We start from the raw sequence: 13003 nt of genomic DNA on the forward strand, positions 1-13003 counted from the left end.
AGATCAAAGTCCGTGATTAAATAAACCCTTACGTTTATGAGAGCTCTTCAGGGAAGTACAAAACTAAGAATCCTAAGCAATTATTAAGGCACGGTGTTCAATTTAACACTGATTTTTAGGTTAGTCGAAAGTAGGTACTGGCCATCTTGCAATTATTAACACATTCGGCGTTAATACATTATATATGGCAATAGGTTTTGCAAAAGTGTTCTTAATGATCCCAAAATATACATAGCGCTCCATCCACACCATGGAATATTCCATAATCCCTAAAATGAGTGAATGGGAACTCTGACAGATGTGGAGAGACCTCCCAAAGGAGTTTGGTAGGAAAACGATGTGGCCCCACTTCTAAAACAACAAACTTTGATCAAAGCCTGTGTGAGTACACGTTTGAGTAGGTGTACTCAGGCTTACCCAAGCGCAGGCAAACTAGACAAGGTCACTATGGTAGGCAGAATTCTCAAATGACCGCCCCCCACCCCACGATCTCTGCTTCCTGGGATTACTCCCATGACTGTGTTCAAGGGCAAAGGGATTTTGCAGATGTAATTAAGGTTCCTGACGGGTTGATCTTACCATACAGAGACAATCCAGGGGGCCCAACCTAATCACACGAGTGCCATCAAAGCAGAGAGTTTTCTCCAGCTGGTCACAGAAATCAGAGAGATTTGACGTGTGACAAGGATTTGAACGCTGCAGAGCTGGGAGGGGCCCCGGTCCACATACAGCGGAACAAGAAGGAAAGGCAGAGACAAGATGGAGACTTCAGTCCTGCAACCCCAAGGATCCAAACGCTGCCAATACCATGTGGGATCGAGGGGCCCCGTGCTCCTGTAGGGACCACAGCCACCCAGTGAGCGGAGGGCCCAGCCACCGCATGCCAGACTCCCGACACACTCAATCCGTGAGACACTGAAAGGGTGTGGTTTGAAGCCACTACACGTGTGCTTGTTGGCAGGGCCCGGAAAAAGGTGAGGAGCACCTCGCCTTGAAGACACCAGGATCGTGTGTCACGGGAGTGTGGACTTCGAGGGGGCTGTGGCAAAGGCTCAGAAGGACACGGGGGCGTGTTTCTGGAAACCCCGGGAAGGGGGCCCGTCATGCGGGAGCAGGACTTGTGACTGATGTGCCTGAGCACACCCCTCAGGAGATGCCACCCGCTTTCCTGTTACCTGTCCCAAGAGGCAAAGAGGGAGAGAAACACCAGGAGCTGTGAATCAGAATGGAACCCGGACTGATGACTGAAGATCCTCAGTCTCCGGACGACAAAGGAGGCCAAGAGTCTGAGGGTGGCGCAGAGAGAGGGGCCGGTGTCCTGCTCAACCCTCTCCTGGCGCCTCAGAAAGATCCGAAGGCCAGAGCGCCGGGCCACGCGAAGACCCTTTCAAGAGACCAAGGGTGCCGCTCGTCGGTTCTCTTAACCAAATCAGGGGCCCTGGAGAAGCTTAAGGGCATCCTCACCTCTCAGCAGAAGCTGCAAAGAGAGAAGGGCCATCTCAGGAGCGTCCCTGGGTGCGGCGTGTCTGACGGCCGGCCGCCCCTGGAATCCACGCCTGGCCCAGCCGGCAGGTTCTCGGAAGCGAGCAGCTCGGAGCAGGGACGGAGGGAGCCCGGCACGGAGAGAGGCTCTCCACAGGCAGCAGGCAGAAGAAGCCACTCAGAAGAGTCCCGTCTTTCGGGAAAAGCGAAGAGTGGCTCAGAGCCCAGAGGACGGCCAGCAGAGTGTTCCCAGGCCTGGAAATCTCACCACGGCCCCCAGCCAGGCTCGCCTGGCCGCATTTCAAATTCCACCTGCACCAGCGACTCCTTCTCGCCGTCCACTGCCCCCTTTCTGACCCAGAACGCCACGACTCTTGTCCCGCACCTGGCCGGCCACTGCATGCGGGGAGCCAACCGTCCCACCGGCCCGCGGGTGGGGAGCACTGTGCCCTCCGGCGGTAGAGCTGAGCCGCACTTAATGGATATACGCAGGCGCCCGCCCCACACCTGACTCGGATTCTGTACATGACGAGCATCTGGACGTGAACGGATACGTAACGGCACGAGACTGTGGGGCCTGGAGATGGCTGGAGCGTTTTGCCCACAGATGTAGCTGTGGGTCTTGGCCAGCCCTGCCCAGGATGAGCCCCCCGAGACCGGGCCCTCATGTAATCACCTCCCCAGGGCGTGGGAGGGACCTGTCAAGGTGGAAGCCATCGTGCCTCCGTTGAGGCTTTGTTTTTCTATGGCAAAAGAGGTTTTTGCAGATGTAACTCGTTTCATTAATCAGTTCACTTTGGGGTCAGTGAAAGGGAGATTACCCAGGTGGGCTTACTTTAAGCACATGAGCCTTTACGAGTGGTGAGGAAGTCAAAGACTGGCGGAAGGGAGTAGCCAATGCCACGCTGTTGGCCTGAAGGCGGGGGGAGGGGGGTGGTTAGGGTTTCCAGCAGGGGGACAAGAACCCCAGTCCTCTAACCACGAGGAGCTGAATTCTGCCAACAGTAAGGCTGAGCCTCCTGACAAGAACTCGGCCTGGCTGACACCTCGGATTCAACCTTGCGATACCCGGAGACTCCAGCCAGGCCACGCGGACTTGACCCGTGAGCTGAGCAGTGTGTGTCGTTTAAAGCTGCTGTGTTTGCGGTAATTTATCATATGGCAAGAGAAAACTAATACATGCACGTACTAGGATGTCAACACAACATCAGGAGGGGTCAGAACGGCAGAGGCACTGATATGGCAGAGAGCAGAACGCCATGGTAAAGAAAAAAATGTTTGCATCATGTGAACTCATTTATGTAAAGTTAAAAGCAAGTGTATTGTTAGCGTTAAGAGAAGTGCTCGTTCCCTAAAATCCAGCGGTCTAATCAGGACTAGTCAGCTGAACATTCCCACTGAAAACAACCAACACTGGCCGTATGAGCCATAAACGACAGCGAAAGAAACCATTAGGCCAAAATCTGAAAGGAAAGAACCCAGAGGCAGGAGTTGTTCTTGTCTGGGAAAACCCTACCTGGTTCCTGGGAAAGAGAACCGTGGTACCACGAGAAATCAAAGCCCTGGGCTCGCCACGCAAGAGAGCCTACGGGAGGCCCTCCCTCGTTTCCCGTCCTTCCCTTCTCTGGTTCTGATACGAAGGTTTTCTTGGTTTCATAAACTGCTGCTGCTTTTTCTGTTCTTTGGAATAGTCTGAGGTGCAGTGTTGGAATAATCTGTCCTTGAGCATGAGGAAGAACTGGCCTGGACAGCCTTCGGGGCTGGTGTTTTCACGGTTCTGTCTGGTTTGGGTGCACGTTTGAATGGCTCACACACACTGTCGAGGAGACTGTTCAAGTTTTTGCCTTTCTTGAGTGCGTTCTGGTAGGCTGTATCTTTTCTAGGAGGTTGCCCATTTCATGTTAAGTTTTTTAATTTACTAGCAAAAAGCTATCTGTAAGATCCTTTTTTAAAACAAATATATTTTTGAGAGAGACACACACACAGAATCCAAAGCAGGTTCCAGGCTCCAAGCTGTCAGCACAGAGCCCAATGCAGGGCTGGAACCCACAAATCGTGAAATCATGACCTGAGCCACCCAGGCGCCCCCTTTTTTAAAAACCCCTAGTGTAATTGTCGCTATCCCCTCTTACACCTGAGATTGTTTATGTCCCATCTTGACTTTTCCTCCTCAGTCTTGCCAGTTTTGAGTAGTCTTTTCAAAGATACCACTTTTCATTTTATTGATCCTCTCTCCTGCATGTGTTCTGCTCTATATTGTTTCCTGTCTTCTCTCGCGGAGTTCATTAGATACATATTTTGACCTAATCAAGTAGGCAGGTAGCTCACTGGTTTTCAGTCTTTATTTTCTCGTATGAGCATTTAAAGCTTCAGCCCTCCTCTAAATCCCAGATCAGCTGCCTCCCCCAAGTTCTGATTCACATTCAAGTCTCGGATCCCTGAGCTGCTTGGACGTGTTTGAAGTTGTATATATCTGAGGGCTGTGTAAGAGTCGGCTATCACTGCCTGTCAGTATCCATTCTTTCCGCCTTTCTAACGGCATGACGTGAGGAACGACGAGGCAATGTGCCCAGTCACAAAAACCACCTTTCCGGGTCTCTCTTGCAGACCGGCGTGGCCATGCGGCTAAGGCGCAGTCAGCGAGAGATGAGGGAATGTTCCCGCTGGGACTTCTAGGAAAGCGCCGTGGAAGGAGCACACGGTTTGCGGAGACACCTTTGCCTGGCCCCCTCTTCCTGCCTTCCTGCCCTAAAGGCAGATGTGATGGCAGCGGCCCCGCAAGCATCCTGCATTTGAGGGGATCCTCCGGCCCGAAGGCGTGAACTGGAATGGCGGGGAGGGCTGGCCACGGAAGGAGCCACGGGTCCCCGGTGACCTGGAAAGCCACCCTATGGGCCCTGAACCTACCACTGCTGTATCGCCAAAGAAAAGAAACCTGCATTGAGTTCAGCGACTGTTACCTGGCCAAACGCAGTTCCTAATTAATACAGAGGCTGCCAAGACCCCACTTGGGACCGGTTTTTTGATCATGGAAGATTTCACCTATATGAAAGCATTTATAACTTAGACTAATAATAAAATGCACCCCACTTCATCCACCATCCAACTTGAAAAAGGCGGAACCCCTCCAGGCTCCCTGTGTTCTCGAAACTACGCCTCCCCGCCTGCTCCCCAGCTCTCACCCCGCCAAAAGGAACCCCTATTCTGGATTCTACGCTCAACATTCCCTTATTTTTCATTGATGGTTAGACCACACATTTTGGTAACCCCAAGTTACACTGCTCTGTTTTGCTTATATCACACTATTTCTCCGCCGTTTGCTTTTTTCCTCAACCGTACGAGACACACCTATGTTGATGTACGTAGCTGTGGTTCATGTAAACTCGCAGCTCCGTACCGTTTATTGCATGAACACAACACTATCCGTCCCTCCGTTTTTGGTTTTTGGGTTATTTCAAGCTCTAAAGCTATTACAAAATGCTGATACCGACACCCCTGTACTCGTGCCCTGGTGACCCATGGGACAGAGTCTTCAGGAGAAGGCTTCCTCTGACACCATGACATACGCAGATCGTGACATTTTCATGCACACCGGAGGTGACGTGGAGGGGTGCAGAGTTCTGCATGCAGCTGCAGAGGGGGCCCACAGCATGGCTCCTCGAAGGCTCGGGGGACCAGTAAAATGAAGCACATCGGTGCCCCACAGTATGGTGGCAGAGGCACGCAAGCCGGCCAATGGTGCCAGATGAGTCCAAATGGTCTCCCACGGCTCCCAAGGGGGACAAGGTACTTCCGGCTCTCACAGCACCTTTGGAGCACCCCCCTCCTCCTCCTCCACAGCCTGGATGTTGTTAGACTCTCTTTTTTTTTGTTTATTTCTGGGCAGGGGGGCGGCAGGGGCAGGGAGAGGGAGACACAGAATCCGAAGCAGGCTCCAGCCTCTGAGCTGTCAGCACAGAGCCCGACTCAAGGCTCAAACTCACGAACCGAGAGATCGTGACCTGAGCTGAACCAACTGAGCCACCCGGGTGCCCCTAGACCTACCTTCTATGCTCTTAATTCATGTTTCCTCACTGCTAATGCGATGGGGTATCTTGTACTTCCTGTCTATTCCTACCTCCTCTTCTGAGGCGGCTATGTGCTTTTTTGCCCGTGTTTTATCGAGCTGATTTTCTTAAACAGCTTGTTCCTGGCATCCTTGATCTATTCCAGACAGTAATCATTTGTCAGTTGTATATATTATAAAATCTTCCCGTGTTAGCCTATTTTTCACTTATCACTGTTCATTATTTAATACAATTAAAGAGATTCACCCGTCTCTTCGTGGTTTGAGCTTTTTGTGTGTCTTCCTCAGGAAATTCTTCTCTATGCTTTTTGTTATTGAATAAAAAAAAAAACGGTTTTGTAGTCAGAGAACATGCTCTATGAATCCGGTAATTTGCAATATGCTGAATCTTACTTTCCGATCAAGTAGGAGGGTAACTTTTACACATCCCAATGTTTATTTGAGAGTAAGATGCACTTTCCAATTGTTGGGTGGAGGGTGCTGGAATAAATGTCCAACAGATAAGGGATGACAGACGCCAGCCAGGGGGATGGGTAACAAATCCAAGCCCCGGCCATCTGTTTACGTATTGTCTCTGGCTGCTTTCACGCCACAACGGCAGAGTTAAGTAGGTGAGACAGAGACCATATGGCCTCCCAAAGCTGAAAATATTTACTCTCTGGCCCTTTATAGGAAAAGCTTGCCAGCCTCTGTTGTGTTCAGAACGGTTTCCCTAGTTCTTTTTTTTGGTTTTTGTTTTCTTTTTTGGTCTGCTTGGTATCAATTAATGAAAGAGCCATTTTTAAATCTAAGACAACAACACTTTTGGCAATTTCTCCTAATCCTTGCTTGTGATGTTACTTTATGTTAAGGCTAATTTATCAGATGCAAATGAGTTTTAAATTGCTCTATTTTCCTGGTACATTACTTACTAATTAAATGTATCGGCATCATTAAAGCAGTGGTCACTTTTGTCCCTAGTAATTACTTCTCTGAAATCTGTTTGGATGATATCATCACTATAACAGTTTCTTGTTGTTAGCATATTTTTTTTCCCACTCTTTTATGTCTTATATTTTGGATGTGTCTCTCGTAACTAGCACAGGGCTGCACTCAGTTTTCCCATGCATCCGGACCTTTTTAGTCAGAAAGTTTGGTCCGTTTGTTATATACGGCGATGTGTATTTATTTGGTTACATTTCTACCATCGTAGACTATACACTATATTCTTTTTACCTATCTTTTTCTATACTTCTCCTCCCCCTTTCTTTCCCCTGTCCCCATTTTTTTGCTTACGTTTATTTTGAGAGAGAGGGAGAGGGAGAGGGAGAGAGAGAGAGAGAGAGCGCAGGGAGGGGCAGAGAGAGAAGGAGAGAGAGAATCCCAAGTAGGCCCCACTCAGAGCCTGATGCGGGGCTCAGTCTCACAACCGTGAGATCACAACCTGAGCCTATTATCAAGAGCCTGAGCCACCCAGGCACCCCTTTCCTGCCTTTTTTTGATTCAAGTTTTTTCACTCCATTTTTTACCTTACTGAAGTTTTAACTCTTTCAAATGTTCCCCTCACATTGTAACATCAATTCTAGCCTTAATAAAAGTAAAAAAATCTCCTCAGTGTCTTTATCCTCCTCCGCAGCGATGTAAGAGCATCTGAACTGTCAGATTTAAACCCCTCTGCTTGCTTCTTTGCTATTTATTTTTATTGTTTTTAATGGGAGAAATACATCATCTGTTTTCAAAATAGTGCTCGAAAAATACAAGGGGTACAGGTGCTATAAAACAAAGCAAACTCCAATCATGAGACACTACGTACATCATGTGAAAAAAAAAAAAAACTAGTCCAATATTCAGGTAATGAAAACTAGAAAGTTCCCAGTTTCCAGCTTGGTTAATTATAGTTACATGAAACACTTAATAAACTACTTTTCCCCTATGTGTTAACAAAATGACAAGACTAAATTCGTGCCTGGCAATTCCAACCCGACCCCACAGCTACCTGAAATACAGAGTTACTGTGCACACTCCACCTGACCTAGTGTGCCGGAAGGGTAAAGGACTTGACAGGGCAGACGTGGAAACCAGGAACGCTGTGTACTTGACATCACAAAGTAAGGGTGAAAAGAAATCCTCAATTACTGCAGAGCCTAAAGGGAAGACTAATCCAACCTTGGAAAGTGAATCTAGAAGGACAGGGGAAGGGCGTAAGAAATTATAGTTGAGTATGAAAAATGCACGTGTGGTAGAAAGGGACACGGCTGGGGGAGGCCGGAATCAGGACAGGCTAACTGGAAAACCTGTCAGGCTCACTGTGTCCAGATTAAGGCCGACTACGTTTCCATTCATCTACATCTGGGCCATTCATGTTTCCTAAACATGGATGTTCTGCTGCTTAATTATGAGTGGTCTTTTGTTTTTTTTAATTTAAGGAAGGTATTCCTAATCTCTTATAGAATAAAACAAAAACAGAAAGCTGACTAGATGTCAAGTGCTTGCTAGAAATTATTTTTTACATCTTAACATGTAAAAATTAACTGATGAATTTTAGTGAGTCCTTTAAAAATAAAAATTGGTTTAAATATTTGGGGGAAATGGCTTTTCGCTTACATGTTAAAATTGGAAATTAACTTTAGCACAAACAGATAGTCTGTGGGGCATACAAAATTTGTCATACGTAGTGCTCGTTTGAGCCATCCAGGGCCAATAACGTGTCTCCCAATTCGCTACTTTTAGGAAAGTTTTAGTAAAATATTAGCCATGGAGCCAAAATCCAGTGTTTTGTGCCATGAGGCCACAGGACTGTTGGCTTCATATCACGGTTAAGAATATACTAGCATTCCAGGTATTTTCATGAATCTACATACAAGCATACCTTGTGCATACAAGCAAAGAGAACGGAGTTGGGGTGAGGGGAGAGGCAAAAAACTTTTCTGTTTGAGGAAAAATGATTAAGGGCAAGAGACTAGGGAGTTTTGTTAGCTCTGAGACTGTATTTGCTGTTTGCTGATTGTATGCACTCTAAAACAATCGTACAGATAAAACCAATATATCATTTCTTGATTGTGTCCCAGCAAAACCAAAGACTATCTACTGCTTCAATGTCAAATATATACCCTATGCGTTGACATTTCACTTTTAAAGGGTTATGGCTACCTCACAGAGACCGCATTGGATGTACTTTTACACTTGTTCTGAAGTTTAGTACACACTGCATAACGGCATCCCATCTGACGATTAATAATGAAGAAAACTCTTCAGGAAAAAACTAGAATTCATCAAGCTGGAAAACTTAAAATTAGTTCTACTTTCTAATAGAAATATACATAAAGTGCATCGTCAGTATAAGGAATTCTGATACCAATTTGTATTGCAAATTTTCCCCGACAATGCATCAAACATAAATCCAGTCCAGATGTCAGGCATGGGGTTGCCAGCTGAAGGGGTTGGTTTTTTTTTTCTCTTTATGGGCACTAGTCCTTTCAAATAGTTACTACAACTGCTGCTGACACATTAATAACAGTTCTAGCTTCACCTACTAACCTGGACTTCTGATCAAGATTAGCCAAGTAAAGGAAGTTACCAAATAAGGCTAAATCTATTTTGAGTCAAATCTCGTTCGGTATCCTTCATTCTCTTCCTGTGGCATTTGAAGACAACAGGTTGAGTTGGCAGATATTGTTTATGGACCCTGGAGGTTGTTTTTGTCAGTTCAGTCTGTCTTACTGAATTCTTGGTAACAGGAGCAGGATTTGCAGGAAGAGCAGAGATACTGAAAAGTTCTGTACTGGATGTTTTCCAGATGGGCCAGCCACTATCTGAATGGTTTCTAGTGGAGTTATACTGTCTCTTTAGGAGATTGTGCCTCTTCTTTTAGTTTCTTTGGTCCTTTCTGAGGTGAGAATGTCTGCTAGACTCCCACTATAGGATTAGCTATGTTTGTTGCAGTGCTCCCTGAAGGCCTGGGTGGATGATTTACCAGACGTGTAGAAGAAACAACTCTGGCAACTGTGGGCTTTGGTGGTGGACAAAGGGCTGGTTGTGAGGCAGTCTGAGGAATGCTTTCCCCCGACGCACCCAAGCTTTCACTGGGATTCACTTGTTGGAAGGAGACTTCAGTAACTTGTACATTGGTCACAGATGCCACCATTATAGCAGGAGCAGGACTGTTTCTGCCCTGACAGCTGCCAGTCATTGGGCCGGTCTTCATAATGCTCGTAGGTGAAGGCACAGACATGCCGTCTTCACTGTCTACAGAGAAGTCAAGGCTGTTGTCATTCAAAGCTGTCAAAGTGACACCTTCCGCTGAATGTGTTTTCTTTTTCTGAAGCACTTGATTAGGTAGTAGTTGATGAAGTTCCTTTCTTCTTAAATGCATTGCAGCAATTTTCATATCTACCTCAAACATCTTAGTATTTATTGCTTGCCTATAAACCGTATCCGTGAAAGACTGGATATCATAGGTGAGATCAATACTGAGAACGTCAGAGTTTTCCGGCTTTTTTAACACTAACCCAATCACCCACATCGTGCGAAATTCTTCCCTGTCCGGATTTTCTTTAGGAGCCGGAAATGACTGAGGATTCACATGCGCCAGAGTAATAAATTCATTCTTCTCCAAGCTCCCGACCAGGATTCGGATTTTTGATTCCACCAAGCCCACCCATTCTAGATGTTGTTTCTCTGTTGGTGCACTTGCTAGAAGTACAATATAATGCTTGTACTTTTGAAAGAAGCTTGGAGCTTCAAAAAGCTTGGACCACTCTGCCTTACTCAGCAAAATTTCGTGTGTAATGGCCAGCCCTTGTTTAAACTCCTCAATCATGACCATCCTTGTTGAAACAGACACATTGTATGTGGAGTTCTGCTGTGGGTACGCTGGTGTGATTATGGGCATAAGATGGTACCTATCACTGGGATTTACTCTTGGGTCCCACACAGGCAAATTAAGGTTCTGTTCTTCAGGCTCTTTCAGTAGCACTGGATTTGGCCACTCCCATTCAGAAAACACCAAGAAAAACTTACGTACAAGAGTCGATGCTATTGCATTTGGATAGAGCTGGCAAGTTCTTGCCACTAGCATGGCCCAGGAAACACCTCCTAGGAAACCTAATATATTGGAATAGATATTGTGGCATTTGGCCCACAATTTGATAGCTCTCAGAGTTAGCCTGAAGTTGTCAATGTCGGGTACTAGATGTAAAATCTCATCTGTCACCCGGCAACCGTTAAGGCTTCTTATGCACCTAATATCTAAATTTTTAAGCAGACTGTCATCTCTCAGGTCCAAATCTTCTGGAATGGTCTGCAGCGCCAACCTTGCAAACAAAATATCAATCTCTATCCCATCAAAACACAGTTTAATAACTGGCACAAACGCCTCCTCAACAGCCCTTAAATCTTTCACTTCTTCGTGTAGTTTCAATTTATCATAGAACGAGGTGAAAAAGTCGCTTCGGTCAACATGTCTTGGAGCAACGCACAACGCATCGATATCGGCACCTTTTGTGTGTACTCCTAACCTGTAAGAGCCGAACGTAAAGATTTTCCCGCCAACGTTTTCAATCACAGCTTGCGGAAGGCTCTTGCTTTCACTGATCTCCCGTATCCATTCCTTTACCAGATTATTTAATTTTTCCAAAATTAAAATCCTGCGCTGCAGTTCCTCTTCCTCTTCAAACACCCCGAAGGGCTTCAGGGTTTCGATTAGCTTCTGGGTAAGTACGCAGTCAGTCTCCTTGGGGGCCGCTAAACTGACGGGGGAGGAGATGCCACAGCGCTTGGGCGGCGGCGGGGTCTGTTGTGATCCAGGGGTCGTCACCGGAAACGGCATCATCTCTAGCGCCGGCCCCGCCACGCCACTTCCCCCGCCACCGCGACCTCCGCCCGGGTCATGATCCGCTGAGGCGGGAGGGGCGGGGCTCCTGCCGGCCCGGGTCCAACCCGCTCCCGCTCCCTCTCCGCTCCCGCCGCTTCAAGCGCTCCTCTGCCTTCCCCTCAGCCCCAACATGGCGCCGGGGCCCTCGGCGCGGCGTTCTAGAACGGCCGCGCAGGCCACGCATGCCACGGCGCCTGCGCGGCGCGCAGAGCCCCACGGGAGTCGTAGTTTCGCGGGGGGGGGGGGGGGGGGCAGCGCAGGCGGGCAGGGTACTGCGCCTCGTCAGTACCGTTTCCGCACACCTACCATCTACCGCCTGGGTCTCCAGGGCCTCGCACCTCAGAGCTACTTCCTCTCCAGGAGCAGCTTCCGGGGGGCCTCCGCCCTAACGCACGTCCTTCAGAAACGCCTCGCAGCCAGGGTCCGCTGCTGCCAAGCGTCCCTTTGCGTCCTCCGTGGCCCGGTGCCTGCCTGGGGGCTTAGCGGTGTCGGCACCTCGGGGTCGACGGTTCTGTTCTTTGCAGCCTTGAAGGTCCTCCGCGCCGCCTCTGCTTTCCACGGCTTCTGTTGAGAGGTCTGCAGTCCGGCCGACCCGCTCACCTGTCTTTCTGGCAGCGATGCAAATCTTCCCTGCCCTCCACGTCCTGCGATGCCGCCACCAGGTGTCGAGGGATAAACTTTTCCCTTATCTTATCGTACACGGTGATTTCTGAACCGCAAGATGCGCGGTTTTCGTTTCATGACCCCAGGAAGATTCTCAGGCATGTCCTTGGAGTAGGCCCTCCCCACCACCGATGCGCGTCATGCGGACACGTGATGGACTCTCTCATTGGGCTCTCCATGTCTCCCGCCTCCCCTTTCTTCCCGGGTGATGCCGGGTCTACCTCTCAGTTCTCTGATTCAGTTGCAGTTAGTCTGCTGTTTAAGCCGTCACTGAAGTATCCATTTCAATACTTTTTTAAAGTTTATTTATTTTGGGGGGGGGGGAGTGCACACACACGAGTGGGAGAGGGGCGGAGGGAGAGAGACAGAATCCCAAGCAGGCTCTGGGCTGATGGCATGGAGCCCCATGTGGTGCCCAAACCCATGAACCGAGAGATCATGACCTGAGCCGAAACCAAGAGTCCAGTGCTTGACCAACTGAGCCACCCAGGTCCCCCTCAATACTTAACAGCTTTAATCACCAGAAGCATTATCTTGTTCTTTTCCAAATCCTTCCAGCCTCTTTGGAAGACATTCTGTTCTTTCCTGTTTTCTTTCTACCTTTTATTCATTGAACACTAAACTTACTTGATATTCTATAACTAACGGTTCCTACTCTTAATATTCCTGATAATCTGATTCTAGCTTGTTTTCTACCAACTCAGACCAACATCATTTCACATGTCTTGTAATTTTGGGACTGTGAGCTCATCTCTGGTGAGGCTTGGGATGCCTGTGTGGATGTCCTCCCAAAGAGGATTTGCTTTGTTTCTATCAGATGTCTTTGTACACTATCAAATTGTACAATGTAATTTAACTCCTCTCCCAAGGACTAGCCAGATTACCAGAGTAGTGCGATTTTGAACCCCAAACGCATGTGAGAGGAAAAGTATTTTTCCATT

The 13003-nt window shown here is 48.0% G+C and overlaps 2 protein-coding genes across 4 annotated transcripts in view; both read right to left on the minus strand.

Moving 5' to 3' along the window:
• RADIL (Rap associating with DIL domain) overlaps positions 1-13003 on the minus strand; it is a 67035-nt gene that overhangs the window by 39517 nt on the left and 14515 nt on the right. The gene's annotated exons all lie outside the window — the stretch shown is intronic.
• Positions 8867-11541, minus strand: PAPOLB (poly(A) polymerase beta). Its single transcript, XM_015537116.2, has one exon. It carries the CDS (start codon positions 11355-11357, stop codon positions 9432-9434), a length of 1926 nt encoding a protein of 641 aa, XP_015392602.1. The 5' UTR covers positions 11358-11541; the 3' UTR covers positions 8867-9431.

Source organism: Panthera tigris, chromosome E3, assembly GCF_018350195.1.
Source record: "Panthera tigris isolate Pti1 chromosome E3, P.tigris_Pti1_mat1.1, whole genome shotgun sequence".
Classification (NCBI taxonomy): domain Eukaryota; kingdom Metazoa; phylum Chordata; class Mammalia; order Carnivora; family Felidae; genus Panthera; species Panthera tigris.